Source organism: Conger conger, chromosome 13 (assembly GCF_963514075.1).
Source record: "Conger conger chromosome 13, fConCon1.1, whole genome shotgun sequence".
NCBI lineage: Eukaryota > Metazoa > Chordata > Actinopteri > Anguilliformes > Congridae > Conger > Conger conger.
This window is the reverse complement of record NC_083772.1, coordinates 42,546,446-42,570,112: the sequence shown is the minus strand read 5'-3', so window position 1 is coordinate 42,570,112 and position 23,667 is coordinate 42,546,446. Positions and strand designations below refer to the sequence as shown.

Genomic DNA, 23,667 nt, shown 5'->3' with positions numbered 1-23,667 from the left:
TACATTTGGTTAACAAAGGAAGTTGAGACTGAAAAACATGGTATTCCTGAAGTAAAAAAAGTTGTTAGTTAACCACTCAGCTCCTGAGTGGTTGATTAACAACTTTCTTGAACTGTGATTGCATAAGTTGATTGCTACAGTCAGAAAAAACATTGCTGTTAAAAAACCTTAAAAATAGAATCTAAAAATAGAAAATCAATTCAATTTTCAATTTTCATGACCTGACTTCACAGAGAAAATTTGATCGCAAAAATATTGTAGAAAATTATTACTGTACAGTCGAAAGTTCTTTTGGATTTAATGATAAAAATAAGACTGTGGAATAAAATATTAAAAGACTAATACAGAAAATGAATTATATGATGCCAAAATGGAACAGAAAAGGTGTTGAACTCGGTAGCGCTGTTTATATCGGGGGTGTAGCAATTGCCTGAAATGAAGGGTGTGAGAATGGAAGATGTGATTAGTACACTGTGGATTTGGGAGTGCAGGCAGGCCTGTTCTCGGCTGGGCTTGCTCTGAGCGTTTGTGTTGAAGAGCAGAGGGTGGGGGAGGATTTCTTTTCCCGATACATTATTTATATCCCAGCATCAGTACACCTTAAACAGCAGACTTTTACAGCATGGAGTGTGCGGTAAATATTTCAGTACAGTGCCTTGAGAGGAAAAAAAGCAACGAATGAGCAGAACCTTTCTTTCTCTTGCAAACAAAATAAAATCAAATAAAAATTCACATATATTCCAACATATAAATATATTTACTCATAATAATTTACACATATTGGGCCAAATTCACAGACACAGATTAAGTCCTAGTCCTAGACTAAAAGCAATTTTGAATGGAGAGTCCCCATACAAAACTTAGTCCAGGACTAAGCTTAATCTGTGTCTGTGACCCCCCCCCCCCCCCCCCCCCTCCCATAAAGTGCTTTCCTTCCAAATTGTATGAAGTGCTACGATGGACAAAATGTACAGAGTCTGAAGGGCTCCCTCAGGAGGGCGGCGTTTGGGCGGTGGGGCCGCGGCCGGGTCACTACAGCTTACAGGTCACGCCGGCGTCCTCCGAGTGCTCGCAGTTGTGGACGTTCCAGGGTATGTGCGAGCACTCCAGCAACGACGCCTCCTCGCCCCGGCACTTCAGGTTGTCCAGGAGGATGGTGCCCTCCCCCCTCCCGAAGGAGGCGTCCCCCGGGGCGCGCTCCGCCTCCCCGCAGCCCAGCTGCCGGCAGACCACCCGCGCCTCCGCCAGGTCCCAGGCGTCGTCGCACACCGTGCCCCACCGGCCCGCCGAGAACACCTCCACTCGCCCCTCGCACCAGTGTGTCCCGTTCGCCAGCCGCACTTGCCCTGGGGGAAACCCGGGGGAGAACTCCGTTACCCAGAAGGCCACCCTCAGCTTCTGCGCGACAGAGCGGCACGATCCGCTATTGCCTCCATTTTGTGTCTCCCCAGGCTGACCTGCAGCAGCCAGTACAAGCGGAGGACTGAAGCTGCTCAATCCAGCGGACCGGTCGCATCAGACAGAAACCCTCCCTGCTTGGGTGACACCGTGGCCTATTATGTGCCGTCTTGCAAGACTGATATGGTCAAGATATGATTTGGACAGACTGGTGAATCACTGAATCAAGTGCCTCAAGGAGGCCCTCAATGGGGCATTGTACAGAACCACCTTATCAACATAATAGTCATTGCACGTGTCAGCCATCTTTAGACATTACAAGTGCTTTAGAGACTGTACAATCTGCATCTGAACCAAAATCTCCAGGGCAAATTAAACTCACCCTCTGTTGGCAATTCCACCGGTACCACTGGCCCAAATTCACGTGAAGCAACTTCTGGAGTTGCTAGAAAAAGAGAAGTGAAGTTTATTATTTCAGACTTTCTATGGATTAATGACATACAGTAGATTCATGTTATTATGCCCAAAAACAAGCAACAATATCAAATGAATGCTAATATACTATCCCTGCTTCGAGAGATTATAAAGCTAAATAAACAAGTACGTGAGACCCATCAATAAGCATTCAGTAATTTAACATAACAGTATATAACATAACACAAAACACAGTGTACCTAATGCTTAGCTGACCGAATACCTAGATAGCACCTAGCACTGTATCAAGCCTGGTCCTGAAAACCCCCGACAGGTTCTGCCTCCCCTAGCCTGACCTAGCGTGCTACGCTCAGTCGTTCGGCGGATGACGCCTTACGCAGGCAGACGACGCCAGCGTCCTCGCTGTGGCCGCAGTTATGCTGGCCCCACCCCAGGTGGAAGCAGTCGACGAGCCGGCCCTCATTCCCCCTGCAGTCCACGTTGTCCAGCAGGACGGGGCCTGCGCCGTAGCCGAAGTAGCCCAGCACCTTGGCCTCCCGGGCCGGCCCGCAGCCCAGCTGCCTGCACACCACCTGGGCGTTGGTCAGGTCCCACTCGTCATCGCAGACCGTGCCCCACAGGCCCCCGTAGAACACCTCCACCCGGCCCTGGCAGCGGCCGTGCCCGTTCACCACCCGGATGGAGCCCCGCACTGGCGCTGAAAACATCACACGCGTTACACGCGGCCTGTAGCGTAGTGGTTAAGGTACATGACTGGGACACGCAAGGTCGGTGGTTCTAATCCCAGTGTAGCCACAATAAGATCCGCACAGCCGTCGGGCCCTTGAGCAAGGCCCCTAACCCTGCATTGCTCCAGGGGAGGATTGTCTCCTGCTTAGTCTAATCAACTGTACGTTGCTCTGGATAAGAGCGTCTGCCAAATGCCAATAATGTAATGTAACACGCGTCTTTCCGTAAGCCGTGTTAAAATCAGACCTGGGTCAAATACGTAATTGTTCTGGATTCAAATTATTCAACTGGCGCGATTGAGCCAACCGAGAGGACCAGATTTGCACTTTGTATTTCAAAGGTTACAAAACACCAGAGATTAATAACTGTTCCGACCAGTGCAACTTTCATGACAAATAACAAAAAAAATACTTCCAGATTAACTTTGTGTGTGCGTAAAGAATAATTCCTTCTGTTTTCATAAAAACTTGATACAAGTCACATATGCGATCCATTACGGCATATAGTGATGTGGTAATAGTGCTCCACTGTGGTGGGGAAGCTGTTGCTTATGAGTTATTTGTCGTTTTCTCTATAAGTATTGGTCCAATTCACATCAATCAAAGCCCTTTAGTGTCTGAGATGGTCAATAAGCAACCATAATCATAAACCACATTCCTCAGGAGAAAGTCTACCACTGAACGGATGTTAACTTCTGGTGGAAGTGGCTGCTTCTCCGTGTTCTATTCGGAACATGGTGAGGTTACATTAGTTGAATCCAAAACAATTTCATATTTGACCAAGGTCTGATTAAAATGGTTGTTTGTTTGTGTTCATCACAATATTAATAACTGAGACAGGGAATACATTCTTGAGAGGCCTGCAGTGTCTATCTGTCTAAAATGCTTCAAATACACTGTCCTGGAGACCTTGTACTCAAAAATGTATCCTCCTTTCCTGCGCTACATCCTCGCCTCCTATACGGATGTATAGTATAGAGGAAAACAGGATACATCTTTGATTTGTCATTCATAATGACAGCTACCTAATAAGACGGCCTCGGAATATAATAATGCTGTTTCTGATATTGTCCACTTGAAGGGCACTGTGTGTTTCAGTACCTGCTGGTGCCGTAGTGATGGGGTCTCCTGTGGTTTCGCTGGCTACAGTTGTAGCATCTGTTACTGCAACACAGAGAGAGAGGGGGAAATTAAGCGCTTTAAAATGGAGCCTTTAAAGTCACAGTACCGTCACATAACCAAGCCGTGCTTAAGACCGCCGATTTATCTCCTCTCCTTCACTCATCTCCTCCCCCATACATAGGATAGGAAACAAGGTGACAGTGGAGGAAAGGATGGTATTGGGATGCACCCAACGTGAGCTTTTTAAAAAAAAAAAGGTTTATTTGGTTAATTAATGCGGGTGATCTCTTCTCACCTGCTTTCTCAGGTCTAAACTTGTTATTGATTGTGTTATGTTCCTCTAGCACCGGCTGGTTTTTTTCATTACATATTTCCCCAGGAGTCACTGTTAACCGAACACACCTGGATTGAAGATGCCTGAATTCATTATATCTGGGCTGTGCAGCCTACATAGAGGCTTCCCTGCCTCTAGTTCTGTTCCTGTGGGGCCCCTAACCTGTTGCCAGCCTCTGTTACCTGAACTCCAGCCAGTGGCAATGGCTGCTTGTGTTTGTTTGTGTTTGTTTGTGCTGGGTTTGCTAACTGGCAAAACTTGTCTCCCAGTTGCGGTATGGGGTAAGGGAGCTGAACACGCAGTAACCCTGATCCATTCTGTGGCCACCATTTTGTGTGTGTATGTGTGTGTGTTTTTTAGGTAGCTAGGGGAGGCATGTTTCATTGTTATATTACTGACACAAGCCATTTCCCTTCTGCCCTCAGCTCTACTGTAGTTGTAACTGAGAAAATAAAGACCTATTCCATCAGTTTCATTAATTATTCACTAAAAGCTGAAAAGGTCTCCGGTTCAAATCCTGCAGTGAATAAGACTGGTCATGTGATGAACGGAAATGTATTTGGAAATATGAACAAAACATATGAAGTCATATACACAATCCATTTCAGCATATAGTGACATGGTAATAGTGCTCCACTGTGACATTGTGGTGGGGAAGCTGTTGCTTATGAGTTATTTGGATATGAATAATCCTCAAATGTAATTTCAGGTCAGTTACAACAAAACTGAAAGTAGTACAGATTTTGTCCATCGCTGTGTCCCTACTTTCAATGTAACGTGAGCTTTAGTGAATAACAGGGGCTCTGTGGATATCCCTTCACAGCAAATGAGACAACCGTGGATAAAACATCCCGGTAAATGAAACTCAGGAATGGGCAGCAAAACCTGAGTGTGTGAGACTCAAGCACACCATTCAAGTGCCTGTGATGAACTTAACCTCATGGAGCAGTTATTGGAAAATAAAATAACATGAGGAACATGTATAGAAGATATGCTTATACAGCGTTTGGTTGTTTGGGTTGGAAATGTAATCTGGTACTGGTTACAAATCGCATGACTGGAAATGTAATTAGTCACATAGTCTTTCAGATTAATTAAAAGGTGAAATCTATCTGATTATTTTTGGATTATTCCGGGACTACTTCAGAAATAACACTGGTTTAATTTAGTTCCTCATACTTATGTGCGTATATAATAATCTGAATCTTAAATCTTAATAAACATGTAAAAAAGGGTACAAAGAGCATATTTCACTAACTGCTCCTTTTGTTATCAGCAAAAAGAAGTTGTATCTCGCTGGTTTGTGAGGACAGAACAATGACATTAATACAGTCCAACAATGGGACACTGCCAATCATGTAGGGTGATGTCCAGCACTTATTCAATACCTAAGGAACCTATTTTGCTATTGTAGCACAAAAGGGGCACGTGATGAAAATGTTAATGAGTTTGCTTTGTTTGGGGTGAGATTATTGCCCCCCCCCATTGCTGAGCAAATGTGGGCATTGTGTGTTTCAGTACCTGCTGGTGTTGGCTGAGTGGTGGGCTCTCCTGTGGTTTCACTGGCTCCAGCTGTAACAGCTGTTACTGCAACAGAGAGAGAGAGAGAGAGGGGGAAAGGAGGCGCTTTAAAATGGAGCCTGCACAGAGTCACAGAACCAATACTTTAAACAAGAATTTAATACTTCAATATTAAGATTCTGAATATTTCGACATCAGTCTGTTAGACCAATACATTTTGATATATCTTGCCCAAATCAGGAACCTGACCCAATCGTCGTTAGCTCTTCGTATCTTTGGTTCCATTTCATTCAAAATGTCTGCCACCTTCCACAATTAGAAGAGAATGCACATATAATGCATATACTGTAGCTCTGACTTTGCCCTTTCTTAACATTGTTTTGATATGAGGATAGTTAAGTATTGTTCTATTAATAGTACATGCGGTATGGAGAAGCAGCAGTTGATGAGGCAAGGCGATCATTTCTGCCTCATTTATTCAGCACAGATACTGATACTGCAATTCAGCATGAATGGCGCCCTCTGCTGGGAAATATTGGGTAAGGCAGCTGGAGCTGGAGTGGAGGGGACTGACTGTAAACTGTCACGAATAGCCCTAATAACAGGCAAACAATTTGACAGGCTAATTTGACATTTTGAAATGTGAGGAACAAGGGATCCGGATGTAGACATACCAGTCGTGCTTTCCGGGAAATCCCTGCCATCTCCCCCCACGTTGGTTATCGAAGGAGACTTGAACGTTGGCAAGACACCTGCAGGTGATACCACAGACTCCACAGTGAAGCAGACTGAACATTACCTGTCCAGCAAACGATGATAACCCTGCCACTGAATTCAAACATTTGGTGGCTATGTTGGTACCCTTAAAGTCCTTCTTTGGCTATGTTCAACAGAAGAGAAAACCCCCTTTTTTCAACTTCAAATTTGATGACAAAGTTTGTGATGAGTGACAGGTTGTTTCTTCATGGCAAATATCATTAAATGAATTAAAATTAAATTAAGCTGCTTTATCTTAGGGGTTTAGTGAAAGCGGGTCATTTTTTACCTTTCGGACAAGGGGAGCATACAGAATGTTAAGGCTACACTAAGGGTTAATCAGGAAAGTTCATAATGTTAACAGTGCAGGTGAAAGAGTGGCTGGCTCTGCGTGTGTGGTCTTTCTTCAGCGCTACCCTCTGCACTCATGCTCTATGTAGTGTAAAACTGAGTTGTGGCTTGGAGACCCCTTCACTTTTTGCTGAATTTATTGTATTGTAGATTTAATTTAAATTAATTTTATTCTAATTTGGGAGTGCCACAACAAAGGGTCTGAATACTGTAAATTAGAGATTTACAGTAAATTTGTCAAAAAGATGTTTTCACTCCACCCTAAAACACATCCTCAAAAATGAACAAATTAAAGAAATGAACAAACACCCCACCCCCCGCGGAGTACCTTGACCTCGGTACTTTCAGGTTCCGGTTCCGCCACTGGGCGGGAGAGACGGGGGACGGGTGTGGAGCTACCTGTGCAGATGACCCCGGCGTCCTCGTGGTGGCCACAGTTGTGTATTCCCCAGCCCAGGTTGTAGCAGGCCGCCAGGCTCTCCTCGTGGCCCTGGCACTTGACGTTGTCGAGGAGGATGAGGCCGGTGGCGAGGCCGAAGAAGGCGTTGGCGGTGGCGGCGACGGCCCGCCCGCACCCCGTCTGCCTGCACGCCACGTCCGCGTTGCGCATGTCCCAGTCGTCGTCGCACACCGTGCCCCAACTCCCCCGGAAGTGCACCTCCACACGGCCCTGACAGCCGTGCAGCCCCGACTCCAGCCGGATGGACCCGTCCACTGCAACACACCAGGAGCGCTGCATTACTCCCTCTGCTGTACGACACGCGCAACTACAGGCTCTGTTCCGCATTACTCCCTCTGCTGTACGACACGCGCAACTACAGGCTCTGTTCCGCATTACTCCCTCTGCTGTACGACACGCGCAACTACAGTCTCTGTCCCGTATTACTCCCTCTGCTGTACGACCCGCGCAACTACAGTCTCTGTCCCGTATTACTCCCTCTGCTGTACGACCCGCGCAACTACAGTCTCTGTTCCTCTAACACAGGAAGTTACACTGAATTTACAGGACAGTACAGTTTACCGTATATGAGGACAGTACATTTTGGCTCCCCTGAGCTCTTTACAATATTTCTCTTAACAACATGAGTTTGTCATCCAAGGCACTTGGATTATGTAAAAAAAAAAAAAATTATAAAACAGAAGCTTTTTTCCTCCTGTCCCTCAGGAGTTTAAATTATGGTGACAGTTAATAAATAATTAAATGCACTGCACAGGCAGGTTTCCATGAAATAAAGCATGGATTTATTTAACTGGATTTTTTATTTATTTATGTTCATAAGCTAATAATCCATCCATCCATCCATTATCTGAACCCGCTTATCCTGAACAGGGTCGCAGGGGGGCTGGAGCCTATCCCAGCATACATTGGGAGAAAGGCAGGAATACACCCTGGACAGGTCGCCAGTCCATCACAGGGCACACACACCATTCACTCACACACTCATACCTACGGGCAATTTAGACTCTCCAATCAGCCTAACCTGCATGTCTTTGGACTGTGGGAGGAAACCGGAGTACCCGGAGGAAACCCACAAAAACACGGGGAGAACTCCACACAGAGAGGCCCCGGCCGACCGGCATTCAAACCCAGGACCTCCTTGCTGTGAGGCGGCAGTGCTACCCACTGCACCATCCGTTTCGCCTAAGCTAATAATAATTTTGATCTTTGTTTTCTAATTGGAAAAAAAGATTGACATTTTGCTTGTTGACTTGAAATTATTCTCCTAAGAGTCTATGCCGGAGCAGTTCCCATTGACACAAAACATTTGTGTTTGTGTTCAACCATTTTTAGAGAACATGGGGTCTATGGGGTCATAATCAGAACTCCTGTAATTGATGCCATATTCATTATGTATGGATTAGCAGATGAAAGTCATGTCTAGCTCATTTCATGTTGCCATTTCGAGTTTCTTAGAAGGGATGCCAAGGTCAGCTGATGCCTTTGCCTCAGGCCTCCAATATTACTTTCTTTGTAAAGTACCTGTCTTCAGTGTACAACAAATGATTAGTTTACACCTCATTGTGATCTTCCTTCTGGGATGTGTAGTGATATGTTTTTCACAACATTGCATACAGTAAGATTTCCACTTTCATCAGACCTTACCCTGAAGGTGATGTTTTGTTTTACACTCAATAGATTTTTTCAGAACATTTTGTAACATTTAAATTTTCTTTATACCCAGACCCTTAAGGCAATACTGCAGTGGCATGCATTTTGGGCTGAAATATATCTTTGTGTCAGGTCAAACATTTTTAAAAGGTAGATTTTCCTAAGGCAAGCAGCAAGGACTTTATTTTACTCGCGACTTTATGCATCTACTTTGCACAACACAAGCTCAATATCCTTTCAAAGGGATGAGTATCAGCAAAACCTTGAACAGCAACTCAGGAATTCAGACAGACAATTATTCATATTCATATCTTTGGAATTAAAACATCTTTGTAACTCTGTTATCAGGGGGCAGCTGTAATAACACTCTCTTTTCTTGTCCCAGAGGGATTTGATGAATACAAATGGAATCATCCGGAAAGCCATGCACTGTTAATGGAAGCCATTTTCCTCGGCTAGCCTTTGAACTACACTGGCCAGGCAGACAGAGAGCACACCGTATTGACAATGGATATTGATGAATCACTGTGGGCCTAAGTGCCTGTGGGGACACTGATGTGGAGAAGGGGTCGTGGAGGCTTACCAGGCCCTGATATGCCAGGAGATGGTGTTGTGATGGCCTCATGTCCTCCTGCAGATAGCTGGGAGGGGTCTGTCCACACAACCACAGAAAGATCAATTGCAAAAAAAAAGGACAATTTGTTTTATCCATCCACTTCAGTGGCCACATTACATAGTCATGACTAACAGCTGAACTAGACACACACACACACACATAGACACAGACAGACATACACACACAGACAGACATACACACGCAGAGACACAGACATGCGGTCACAAAGAGACACACATACGCGGAGACTCAGACCTGCAGTCACAAACAGACACACACACAGATATACAGTATATGCAATTTTCTGCTTATGCTTAAAAACACACTAAAGATAATACATTTATGTTCATGAAAAGGAAAAAACAAGAGCACTTCCCAAAATTCAGATGGGTATGTAATCTCAAAAGACACTCATATAATCCCAAAACACAGCTCTCCATCAATATCAGCTATCAGTCTTCAGTCACTTTGGTGACTGAAAAATACTCAAGCCATAAATTTATAGAAAATGTACATTGATGTCACTCTTCCTTGCATTTTGTGATTATATAGCATATTTAGAATGGATTGTCCTTGGTTTCCCTAGAACCACCCTAAAGGGTTGAGTCATGAAACAGTAATGAAAGTTGGTGACTCAGAAGGTCAGAAAAAAGACATCTGCAGATTTCAATCCAAAGGGATCACCAACTAAGACACCAACTAAGAGCAGGTAGAGCACCAGCAATCCATGAAACCGATGAGCATGTCAACAACCCCAGCTGGGATTGGGATGAAAAATCGGTTCCGAACTTCTGCTCACTGCTGATGGATTTCATGGTATCTGACTGTGCGTCACAAAAACCCATGTTTTCACTCGATTAACCCTAAATTGACCGAAAGAATCAAATTGACCCCAACAGTCTAAATAAATGCAAAATTATCACAATGGACACATCTTGACGTTGTCTGTGTCGCCTTCTTATTGTCTCCTAAATGACTAGCCTTTTATCCATAAATGTGAAAAATCTGTGAGAAACATCTCATTTTAGAGCCTAAGGTACAGTAAGTGAAGGTGTAGCCCCTGTATGGGAAGGTGCCACCAGAATCATCCATAAAGAAATATCTCATACAGTTACAGATGATCAAAATAACCCCACACAGCACAAGCAAAGTTGGTACAGGACTTAACATAGCATTATGTTTACTGAATGTTTAATCCCACCAAATGAGAAAAATAGAAAATCATACAGAATCAAGATGAAAAAAAAAGGTTAACTCTTGTCAAACACTGAATTGGGGTCAAACTGACCCCCAAATACAAGTGGAAGGCCTTACCTTTGCATGTGACCCCTACGTCCTCGTAGTGGTAGCAGTTGTGGACCCCCCAGCCCAGACTCCCACACTGGGCCAGGCTGTGCTCCCCGCCCCGGCAATCCACGTTGTCCAGTAGGATGGGCCCGTCTCCCGCCGCGAAGGAGGCGCTGCTGGGCACGGCCGGGCCGCAGCCCGCCTGCCTGCAGGCCACGTTAGCGTCCACCATGTCCCAGTCGTCGTCGCAGACCGTGCCCCAGGTCCCGTTGATCGCCACCTCCAGACGCCCCTCGCACCGGCCCCGCCCGCCCACCAGCCGCACTGCGGAGGCAACGGCACGCCCTAAATCACTGAGCGTCCCCTTACTGTACGGAGCGCCTGCGGGAACAGGCAGGCGCCTACTGTGTGACCCACTGTGTACTGCACGACACAACCCGCCCAAAGATCACTCATTAGTACAGGGTTCAAATAATGGTATGAACACACAGTACGGACAATTTGAGAACTACAGGGACCACAGACCTGAAAGATTGTTTGAAAAACAGACATCCAACAATTGGATTCCTTACCTTGGGAATGAGGTGTTGAAGCTCTAACTTTATATGACTTAGAGGGAGCTAGAGGGGGACAGAGGAGCAGTAGGTGGTTAAGGAGTTGCAACATATCCCTGCGCTTTACTTTTCATGAAGCTTATCAAGCAATTGAGGCCTGTCTCTGCTTAGTGGAGACTAAAGACTGCCTGTCGAAAACATACCACTGGAATTCATGAGTTATAATCAAATACATTTCCAATTCTCATATTTCTATAATTTATTTCAGATTCTTCCCTTATTCTCCCAATTTGGTGGCCAATTGCACCCTATCAATACCAATAACCCGGCAGCACGGATGGATCCAACGATCTGGAGAGCGACACGCCTTCTCCAAGGCGCATCGTCTCCAAGCCTCATCGTCTCCAAGCCGTGTCGTCTCCGACCGGGATTGTGACTCCGAGGCGATCGGGGCGCTGCTGTTGTTGGTGCCGAACCTCCCCCTGCTGAGTCCCCCCCCCTACCCTCGGAGTAGAGAGCCAATTATGCCGCTCCACGTGAGTCGAGCCGGCCAAACTTTTCATTCTGTTACTGTGCTAACTGTCTGAAATGCCCAGTCATATTTGCGTCGTCACGCCAGAAATTGAGTCTTTTCACTCAGCAGCACTTCTGCAGAGCTGTACAGAGGAGTCATGAGTGCGCAACCAATGGGAAACACGCCTAGGGCCGAACCCTCGCTCCCACTATGGCCAATTCTGCGTTGTGTTGCAGGACTACCGGCCGCAGGACTCTATCACCGCATACTGGAGCGAATCACCGAATCAGGGATACCACTAACTGTGGCATAGGCCCAATACCTGGGAGGCCCTAAAAAAGCTATATTTTCACGTTTTTATTCCGTACTGTAAATAGGCTGCATAGTATTGTCTCTCCCATACTCTGTGCTGTATGAACTTGCTTAATGAACGACACACCTTTTCTATAGCTGTATTAATAAAGTATTAACTCAAGCCAGCTATACAAAATGAAGGGGTATCATATACTCACATGGTGTCACTCGTTTGGTCAAGTGTATATTTCCTGAAAACAGAAATCATCATGAAAGTCAATAAAAAAAATAAAAAAATGATCCACATGTTTTGTAAACCACACCATTTATTTCCTTTTTAATTTCCACGGAACAATTCTTACTATCCTTCCTAAAATGTTATGTAGCGGTTAAGGAAGCAGGTGATTTATTTTCTCAGTGTGTTCTCAATCACAGAGAAGGTTGTAAGTGGCCATTGAACATGGAATTGAAGATCCTTTAAAAAAAACACCAAAATGTATACTACATTTTGCTAGAATGAATGAAGCTCTCATCTCACTGCTACAGCAGGAAAAATGAAAAAAAATGCCATCTGTGAGGGCTTGACAGTTTGAACCAGTATTTTTGGTATTTTATATTATTGGAGTGTATACCATCTTGTTGGATAAAAATGACAGCATGCATTACATCCAGTCTGTTGATTAGCTGAGGCTAGCCAGTAGCCACCCTCACTTTTGCGGCACCACCTGTCACCAGCTTGGCTGGCACTGTTTATGAGGATCTTTATTGCTTGACAACGTCTGCCTGCTTGTCAGGTTACCATCTACATTAACTATAACCCCGGTACCTCAAAACCATTACAGCAACTGCATTGCCTGTAGAGGGACATTTTGTGACCAATGGCTTTTAATAAGCAGAAAGAACTAATACAAGTTTTTAAACTAAGTAATTAAAAACCCAGGAAGGCGCCTAAGGAACACTGGTAATTCTTTTAACGAGATAAATTCAATAAATGTGTACTGTAGCCTTACTTTCTTATACTTCATATTTGTTTTTTTTTTATCAGGGCAGTGATATAAATTTTTGGTAGGCCTCTACCACTTATTCAAATTAAATTTTCATGTTATGTCAAAAATATATTATTGCAGCATATCCAGGACATACAGTAATGCCCAAGGAAATGTATGAAATTCATGGTTCATTTAGAACTTCACCTGTCCACTGTCGTTTAAACATCAACATTGTTTTCATTACAGTAGCTACTGTATAACAGGCAACTGGAAACATATTCAAATCCTGGTTCCATCAAAGGGCATTTCTTAGTTAACACTTGCCTCTGTTCACATCTCCATTCTTCACTGTGATTAGATTGCATTATATTACATAGTTTTATGGCATTGCTTTAATAAAATATTAACGGCTGAGTCGCGTCAGTAAAGCACATTATTATTGACATTTTAAATCCAGCACTAAGGAGATAAACCCTGTCCTTCCCCTTCTGTGAATCACCTCAAGTCATTTTCTCGGACTTACCGAACTCCCGAACCAGGCACATGGTGGTCATGACCAGAGACACCAGGAAGAAGACCAGCACCCAGGTGGCAGACTTCATGCCTGACTGTAGGCCGTTTGGGCCGTGCTGCCTTCTCATTTTGTTTGTTTCGACGGTCTGAAGTTGAACACACGAAGAAGAAGAAGAGTGACCGTTATCCATGTGAAACAATCATTACACTTAAAAAAAAAAAAGCTTGACTTGATGCAGGGGGCGCGGTTGGGGCAGGGGTTGTTGGGGACAATTGCACTTAGGTTGCAGTTAGAATTGATGGCCACAGAGGTTAAAGTAGGCAGGGGTTCAAAGTGCTAGACCAACGTAGCGCTGTGTGGGTGCTTTACTGAACTAGTATAGCTCAGCATTGATATTGTGGCAAATCCGGTAAAGCAAATATTAGCAAAACGGAGCCATACTCTGTGTTCTGAACCCAGCTCAATAGATCAACAACCCTCAAGCGCCTTTAAAGCTACTGGAGCGTGACGATGGCCCAGTTCTCCAGGCTGCCACCACTATTCTCCGTGAACAGACAAAGATCGATTCTGCTAAAAGCTCAGTTGTCAAATTGTCAGGAATTGGGGTGGCGAGAATATATATATATTTTTTGTGTTTGTGCCATTGTTGCTTTTCTTTATTTGTTTTTCCATTTTGGTTCAGTCCCAGTTTTGATAAGCCACTTTTGCCTATCCTCTCAGTGAGACAGTGAGGTCCCTAGGGAAACAATGGGGAGATGATTGTCCAATATTAAACCATAATGGAAGAAGCTATTTCAATGCAAATCAGATTGCATAGATTGATTATAATTATAATATCATACTTCTGGACACATCAGTGCAGTCAATTGTTCTTATATTCAACCCTGGCATCCCCTGTTGAAAACAACATCATAAATGTGACGCCTGTTTCTTAAAATGGAAAACTACAAGGAAAAGTGGATTGTGTACCATCTATAACATTCATTATGACTATGATATTTTTGGTTGGCTTCAAATTTGGTGCTGTGGATGAGGCATGAATAAAGAAATATATAAAATCTGCAAATTTCCTGTGCTTCATATTATGAAGGAAGAGCAGCAACTAAAACATATGCCCTCGCTCAAACTCTCTCTCCCCTCTCTCTTAAATCACAAAGCTACTATATAGTGGTTATTGAGGACGTGACACCACTTCACAGAAAGGTCACCGTTCTCAGATGGAACATTACATTACACTACACTACATTAATGGCATTTGGCAGAAGCTCTTATCCAGAGCGACGTACAGTTGATTAGACTAAGCAGGAGACAATCCTCCCCTGGAGCAATGCAGGGTTAAGGGCCTTACTTAAGGGCCCAACAGCTGTGCGGATCTTATTGTGGCCACACCGGGATTAGAACCACCGACCTTGTGGGTCCCAGTCATTTACCTTCACCACTACGCTACAGGCCGCCCACTATGGTTGAGTGTAATGGGGACACAGGGTGATATTCAACAGCAGAGATAGTGAACCTTAAAAGACAGATCTACCATCGCCGTTCCTCGTCTTTGGTATGAGCGCGGCTTCCTGTGAGTTATTCGGACGCCATAGGCCTTATCTCCAGAGACGGAAGACGGATATTATCGCTGCGGGCGATATACTAATCAGATATACCACAACATGCAGTGCAGACTTTTCACACCAGTGACCAATACATAGCAAATGGTTGGTGTTTTATATAATGCCTGTATCCAAAGCGCTGTACAATTGATGTTTCTCATTCACACAACAAAGGCAATTGGCTGCCATGCAAGGCACCAACCAGCTTGTCAGGAGCATTGGGGGATTAGGTGTCTTGCTCAGGGACAATTCAACACATCCAGGCCAGGATCAAACCGGCAACCTCCCGACTGCCGGACGACTGGTCTTACCGCCTGAGCTAATGAAGCCAATAGCAGACACTAGGTTTATTAATACCTTCCATATGGAAGGTAGTTAATTCAGTGAATATTACAGCACTATGGCAAGGATGGCTCCTTTTAGGAACATACATCATTACACGCAAGGCATATCAGGCAGCAGGAGTACTTAACAATGGCCATTGTAAATCAAATTAGGATCTGAAATGTTTCTCAGAAAAACAATTTAGGTCAGGTTAGGGCCATACTTATGCAACATGCTAACAAGCCACTCAAATCCATTTCTCAATGGACCAGTTATGGAAGATTCCCTAATATTATGTTGCTCAATACTCTATTCATGTAGTCTCACTCTCCAATTTATTCACACTCACTCTCTCCAATTCAATCTTACAATTGAAAACGACCTCTTATGTTACTGTCACTGATTTCACTCTTTACATGTACTTTACTGTACATTTCTGGCATTAATAGCTACCTTTCACAGGGATGTGTTGATATCTGACAATGTTTCATGTACAAAACCATGTTCCTGTTTGTATTTGTTCTCCACTGAATAGGGTTAATTAAGCTGATTTCAACAAGAAGCAAATGCAAAAGCTTGGAATAGGACATAAAGCTCCAGAAAAATGTAAAGTAACTTACTTGCAGGGAGATAAGTTCCTGGTGGTGGAAATTATTTCAATAATGCCAAGTAAATGCCAGAAAAATTTGCACAATAACAACTTTGGATTAAATAGGGGGTAAAGGAAATCTTTTCCCAGGCAAGGTTAAACCCAGATCTTCCATCTTTCTCTGTCTTATAAGTACCTGGTTTCAATGATACGTCAAAAAACAGATGTTTAAGTCCTCCGCCTTTTCCAGGATGAATTTCGGGAAGAAGTCAAAGGAAATCAATCCAAGGATTAGTATCTCCTGTTTCCTGTACGGAAAGTGCGGACTCAAGAATGAGCAGAAGGGAGTTTGGGGTTTGGGGCTATGGGCGGAGGTGTGTGTGTGTGTGTGTGTGTGTGTGTGAGTGTGTGTGTGTGGGCTGAATGGCAGGATGCCACAAACTACCACAGGGGACCCAGTCCAAAGAATGAAATGTGGTCCCATTGTGAAAAATGAGCTGGTTTGGTGCGAGTCGGCCTGATCACAGCTGCAGCCATGTTTTCTGTCTCATACCTATTTTCACAGATATGAGACACTCAATGGAATTTATTCACCAATGAATAAATGTAAGTTTTGTTTTATTTTGGTGATAGTATTAATCTATATTCATATGTACATGAATACAATAATACATTTTAATCTTAAAGGGAATATATATATATATATATATATATATATATATATATATATATATATATATATATATATATATATATATATATTGCCTTTCTTTATACTGTAAACTGATCTCATTGTTCTCACATCTAAAGACTTGGAACACATTAATCCAGAATATTAATCTGTGAATCTGTGAAATATGTGAATGTCCTTATTGTATACCTTCCGTTATGATCAGCATACTGAAGGAGTCTTTCTGACTGTTCCCCCTGTCCACCCCCCAGTTCCCCAGTTGTGTAACTTTGTCGACACAATGCCTCTCATATTCACATCATCTTTATTCTATAAAATAAACTTCCATCCATGTTTTCAACAGGGCTGAATGGTACACTATACTATACTATACTAGACACAATCTGATTATCACTGATCTGACCTTTAAATAAATAAATAACAAGGGTGTCATGTGGTAAGGCCTGTGAAGATCTTTGTATTTTTTTTATATTTCACCCCTCCTCCAGACGTGTAACAAGGAATCCCAAAGGACGCTAATTCCAGACATGTTCGTCCTTTCCCCTGGTCGCCTGCTAGAAAGTAGGTTATATTAAAAAGGGACTGACAAAAGCACCAGGAAATACAGACTGGGCTTATTGTTGACGGTTTCATGGTCGGGAACACGATACAATACCCTGATGACAGAGGCTGAAAACAGAGGTTATGGAAAAAATTTAGGAGCAAAAATAACTATTCTTTCACACAAATAGCATCCCACTGAAACACGGCATCTCAATTATTATTCATGAAGAAATTCTCACAGAACATTCAAAACGTTTTTTTTTCTCCTAAACCACCCCCCCCCCCCCGACCCCCCGCCAACTCACCATCAACATTTTTATAAGTATGCATTATTTCATTTTATTTCTTTGAATTTTTAATTTCATTAGGATGCGGCTCACTTTTGATTGGACATTCTGAGCTCGTCATAATGAAACAAACAATTCTATGGAATTAGGAAAAACCTCACTCTGCCCTGTATTTAAGTTCAAAGGGGTATAATTTGTGCACAGATGGTGTAAGTTACTTTAATAAAGGATGAATGGAAAATGGTCTGATTGTGATTCACTGTGAGTCACAGAAATGGCTTCTGGGGCCACTCACCAGGAATCAGGCCTATCAACGATATTTAGTGTACGTAGGATTACGTCCATACAATTTTAATAAGCCACATATAGGGACAATAAACAATTTAATCTTTTCACTGCATTTACATAATCAATATGCAATATAAGGTGAGGGGCCCTGCAGCAAGCAAAGGATGGAAGAAAATAAGTAGGAGAGATTATATTAGTCTGCTGAGAGACATATAAACTCATTCTTAAAAATAATTGTCATCAGAGGCAGTTGCTGGCATAAACATTATGCAAACATCCCTGGCCCACAGAATTCAAGTTTAATTTATTATTATCATAATTATAATGATATATAATTATATATATTTTTTTGACATTGTACAGTATTGTTATTTATCAGACAGTTGTCTATCAGCTGACTCTCGCTGTTTAAGTTCGGGAAGGATGTCAGGCGCACAGACCTGATTTCAGATTCCTTGTCCTTTTTCCAGAAACTCTGCTGGTGTTAAGGGACAGGTGTCATGTTGTTAAATTACACGTGATAGCCGGTGGCGATCGCTCGTGTGACTACGGACAGATGACGCGGGGTTCTTTAACACTTGCATAGTTCGGTTTGAGTGTAGGCTGAACAAAGAAAAAAGTCAAAGAATGGATTTTGTTTTGCTTTCCTGTCAGTTACATTGACTGGAAATGTCAGAGTGCAAAAAACAACAATTTTGTGTTTCTACTTATCCAATCAGTTAATCTGCAAACACACTTTCAGCATTATCTCCATGACAAGCATTCCCTAATGTCTTTACCAGTTAAAGTGAATAATTAAAAAGGGTCCATTGCGTAAATGGCTACATAGATGTAACCATTTTAGAAAAAGGGATTATGAATTGTTCAGGGTGCAATTGAAAAAATCTGCTCTTGTATGTTTTTTGCTTTGAAATGTGTTATTGAACTTTAACCCTGGTCCTGCGTCTTTTTCGTTTTTTTCTGATTGGTTGTTCATTTTTGCGTGTTACTTTGTTTTGAACTGGTGTATGGGTTTTTTAATTAATGTTTTGGTTTCTGGGGTTTCAGTTTTCTTTTTCTAGGCCGTGGAAGAGAGTTGGAGAGTGAACTGGTGGCAGTGCAGACTGCGAGTTAAAAAAAGTTAGAGGAGGGAGAATCGTGTTGAGACAGAAGCAGTGGGCAAGTTCGCAGCTGAAACGGTTTTTAACGTTTCCAGAACGGGAATGGTTTTTCAGTGCACAGCTGAATATCTATAATATTTCGATTACGGGGAAGTTCGACCGGAGGAACTGTGCTTGAAGCCTGGAGATGGGATGGCCTGGAAATAGTTTTAACCACGCGAATCTTCACTCTCCCTCTCAAAATTCTCTGCAAAAGCGGTGAGTGCACTGGTCATTGGGCTCCAACGATTAGCAAGCAAGCATTCTTTATTATCTTTCTGAAGTAAAGGTTATTCTGATAACGCTACTTGACCCCCTTGCCAAAAGGCTGACATAACACTGTCATACACATGACATAACAGCTGTCACAAGATAGCTTAACAGATTGTCAGGTTATGTCAAATTACATAAAACTGTCATACTTTTATCTGTAAATATTATGACAGTAACATCTGGCATCTACAGTATCATTTCACATCAACTGACATCATATATTATGCTATCTTGTGACAGCTGTTAGGCTATGTCATGGGTATGACAAGGGGTTAAAGTAAAGTGCTACCGTTATTCTTAATTTAACTAACTGGGTTTTTGTTGTGTTCTTGTACGGTATGCGTATACTTATTGCTGACGAGTAGCTGGTTAACAGCTAATTTCACCATCTACATTGCTGGCCCAGGTCCCTAGATTCAATCCATAAATGGAGCACGGTTCGTACGTTGTTGTCTTGGTTTGCTATCCGGGCAAGACGTAAATTTAATACGTATTTCCTCTGCTGGTTCAGAGTCCCAACGAGACAGGTGTTACATAAATAACATATAAAACCACGCTTGGCAACTCCTTCGCCCCTTTGAAATGCATTCCCGTGTGACTGCGGTTACTGCTGCGGCGTGGAGAGACATACGATCGCAGTGGGAGGCATGAGCAGTCTGCGGCAGGCCGAGCTATGGAGAACCCGGCTAGAAGCCGAGCGCTGTGTCTGTCGGTTCGCCCCAGGACCTGGCACTGCTAGCTCTGCCCCCTCCTGCTCTCGAGTGATGTGGGGTCGCTAGTTTCCTACCAGTTGGGAATACATGGCAAGTCGGCCATCCTCCTTCACGTTCACATGCTTTGTGTTCCGACTGTTGAAAGAAAGGCTGCAGGTTAGTTCCAGTACGTTTCATATTCTAGGCCAGGTGTCGGCAACCCTGGTCCTGGAGAGCCGCAGGGTGTGCTGGCTTTCGTCTCCACCTTAAAATAAGCAACCGATTCAGACCCAAGAAACCAGGTGAGGTGAGTTAACTGTGTAATCAACGGTTTTCATTGATAAATTAATGCCAAGTAACAACGAAAGCCAGCACACCCTGCGGCTCTCCAGAACCAGGGTTGCCGACCCCTGTTCTAGGCTAACAATCGAATAGCTAGTTACAACAAGCAATTTTGGGCTTTTTCTGCCAGTTAAAAATGCTAATATCACAGGAAATAGAATGCTGTGTTACTATAGTTTTCAAATAATGTCTGTGTAGCTGTGGTTAACTTACGGATAGCTATATTGTATGGCATTTCCTACAGTTCACTTGGTGTTTTGTTCGACCATGTTGGCAAGATTGAGTATGTCACAACTTGGCCAATTCGTACTGCATCTAGAATCGCGATTTCCTCCACTTGATCATCCGACATAATAAGGTGTTCATGTGGGCCTTTCCGGTGGGAAACTCGTTTAGACCGTAAATCCGACACCGCCTGAAAGCAGGGCAGAGAGCCTATGTGGGCTCACCCCCTACGAATATCCCTGGGCTGATGCTGAGATCCTATCTGGGGTTGTGCAAGGGGAGCATTCTGGGAAGTGTAGGAATGGATTTTGAATTCATCCACCAGACACCAGACATCCACCACTTTTTTTAAACATGTATGTTATCCATCTCTGTCTCCTTGGTCTACGTATCATTTGAGGTCCACCATCTTGAAGGAGATTCCAATCCATTAAATGCTCCTTGAAGGGTGTATCCTTTGCCAAAGGAATGCGTGACATATAAATTATCAACCGGTGGATCCACCTCTCCACATCTGCCATGTCTGTAATTGATGTGGCTTCAAACCGGCACTTGAAAGAGAAAGGACAATCTATTTGCCCAATATACGTTTGCTTGATCCGATGGGTGGAGCTGTAGGGCGGCCTGTAGCGTAGTGGTTAAGGTAAATGACTGGGACACGCAAGGTCGGTGGTTCTAATCCCGGTGTAGCCACAATAAGGTCCGCACAGCCGTTGGGCCCTTGAGCAAGGCCCTTAACCCTGCATAGCTCCAGGGGAGGATTGTCTCCTGCTTAGTCTTATCAACTGTATGTCGCTCTGGATAAGATGCCAGTAATGTAATGTAATGGAGCTAAGGAGCGAGGAGAGTAACAGGCGTGAGGAAAGGAATGAAAACGATCAGTTGGGCAGAAGTGGAGGTAAAGGCTGCGAGGTATTGCTGCTATGCTGTAATGGCACACTGCTTTCTGTGGCTTCACTGCACAGCACCACGCTGTCAAATCTTACTTTGGATATGAATTCCTGGGAACATAATGGTACACAATAACGTGAATACATTTCCTCTTCTGGGAGAGGATGGTAAACAGCCATGGCTGGCTGCACAGTACTCTACACTGTAAAACAAGGATTTTTATTGACATGGTGCAGCACTTAACACAATAACCAGAAGCTCCTAAATAGTCGGGTACAGGATTACTCAAGAGTGAGAAATGCACTTGTGTATATTCCCCCGACATGCACAATAATAAAACAATACAAATTTACAGTTTAACATGGACTGAAAATTCACCCATGACTAATAATAATAATACTCATCATCATCCTCATCATATAAAGTAATTTTCATTTCACACTGAAAATGCTTTGCATGCGCAGGGTTTTCAGAACTCTGATGCTATGCAGTCAATATTGGAAGTGCTGTACGTATACCAGACAAACAGAAAGGCAATGCAATGAGACAAATGGAAAGGTCAGAGGGTCAGTGATTATAAACATCCAGCATAAAAACACTCTGGGGAAGAGGGGAAGAGCTGGTGGGGGAGTAACAGGCTTTACACGCTTGTGCAAACAGGCGAGGTGGTATAAATGTGTCTTTAATCCAGTTTTGAGTCTGGTGAAGGATTGGGCAAGATGAAGACAATCCTGCAGATTGTTCCAGTAAGTCCCTCCCAATTGACCCTTACTGTTGATTCGCAACATGACTACGAGCAACCAGCTGATTAATTTTTGGTGTCTATTAAAGGTACAATAAGTAAGATTTTCGTGTTAAAACATTGTTAAAAGACCATTGTAAATCCCTTTGTAAATATTGTAAATATTTCCCACCACATCACTGAAACACAAGGAGAATGTCTCCTGTCTCTTTGGTTACAGGTTTTACATTTAATAAATGCCAACTCATCTTTGTCATTTGTGGATAGGCCATACCCTGCTGGGCAGACTAGCCACAACATTGCCTATTACAGTGTCATTAGTTTGCCCCTAAGCTGTGTAATTATTTGCTTGATTTGAATAGAAAAAAGTAAATCCTTATTTATCAGTCTAAATGTGTTTTTTTTGTGAATGAAGTTACTATAAACACTCTGCCTGTGTTTATAGTCCTTAAATTCATGTTTCAAAATATACAGTTGATGGACTGACACTATGTAGCCTAGCTGTACAGTTATTCAAGCTCATAAAGGCAGCCTGTAGCGTAGTGGTTAAGGTACATGACTGGGACACGCAAGGTCCGTTGCATCGATCCCCGGTGTAGCCACAATACGATCTGCACTGCCGATTGAGCAAGGCCCTTAACCCTGCATTGCTCCAGGGGAGGATTGTCTCCTGCTTAGTCTAATCAACAAAATGTGATGCCCCCAGAATGTCAGTCAAGCGTGCAGAGAGAGAGAGGAGTCAGAGACATAGCCCGAGGCATTACAAGACCACACATTTCCACCGGGGGAGCTGTTCCACATTCAATAGCTCACTGAAGGCGTGAGAGATAGTAGTGATGTATGCAAACAAATAAATATCATTATGTTTTATATCTGTCCTAAATTGTATGTGCAGTGCATTAGAATGATGACCCTGTAAGCAGGGCACACACACAGACACACACATGCATGCACACACACACACACACACACACAGGCACACACACACACGCACACAGGAACAGGCCACATTGAAAGCCTGCTAATCCCCTCGGACAACAGAGTGGTACAATCCAGTAAATCCCCTCTCTGTTGCCGTGGCAGCGGTGAGAGGGTTTCGGCTGGTAGGTAAGACTTCGGCCTCACCAATTAGTTTTCTACTTCTCTCATTCTGGATATTTTGGGGAACCGGGGAGAGCTTTTCAACTGCCATCAACCGAGGGAGAAGGGTAGGTGACTGTGTGTGTGAGCCAGTGTGTGGAGCGGCCCTGTGCATCGGCAGCTATTACAGCTGCTTGTCAGCGGGGATCCCTTTAAGAGAAGTGTATCCTCGGCATGCAAATCTCCTTAGGCGCAAATAAACCCCAGGGAGTGTGTCAGAATGGTACGCTCAAGAATCAGGTGTATCCTGAAGCCGCAGTCAAAATGTGTATTTGACTTTTGTAAACCTGACATGTTCCTTTTTAGCCTTATTCCCTCTCTCTGCGCGCACCCTATTTAGCGGGTGCTACCTGAACCGAAGCGTTCGGTTTTAGCTT

The 23,667-nt window shown here is 43.5% G+C and overlaps 1 protein-coding gene across 1 annotated transcript; it reads right to left on the bottom strand.

Annotated features, from left to right (window-relative positions):
* Positions 1 to 933: 933 nt before the first annotated feature.
* LOC133108626 (scavenger receptor cysteine-rich domain-containing group B protein-like) lies at positions 934 to 20,730 on the bottom strand. Its single transcript, XM_061218241.1, has 14 exons — positions 20,506 to 20,730; positions 20,046 to 20,106; positions 13,533 to 13,668; positions 12,239 to 12,271; positions 11,231 to 11,278; positions 10,686 to 10,982; positions 9,339 to 9,407; positions 7,045 to 7,359; positions 6,213 to 6,290; positions 5,539 to 5,604; positions 3,663 to 3,725; positions 2,210 to 2,530; positions 1,781 to 1,843; positions 934 to 1,346 (listed from the first exon to the last, which is right to left on the bottom strand). Exons 2-14 carry the CDS (start codon positions 20,058 to 20,060, stop codon positions 1,033 to 1,035), a joined length of 1,818 nt encoding a protein of 605 aa, XP_061074225.1. The 5' UTR covers positions 20,061 to 20,106; positions 20,506 to 20,730; the 3' UTR covers positions 934 to 1,032.
* Between the last annotated feature and the right edge of the window lie 2,937 nt (positions 20,731 to 23,667).

Excerpts from the sequence above, each read along its gene's own strand:
- LOC133108626 (XM_061218241.1), bottom strand. Across the intron at positions 6,291-7,044 it reads CGCCGGGGTCATCTGCACAG|GTGTCTTGCCAACGTTCAAG; the intron begins GTAGCTCCACAC and ends TATCACCTGCAG. Across the intron at positions 2,531-3,662 it reads CATCACTACGGCACCAGCAG|CGCCAGTGCGGGGCTCCATC; the intron begins GTACTGAAACAC and ends TGATGTTTTCAG.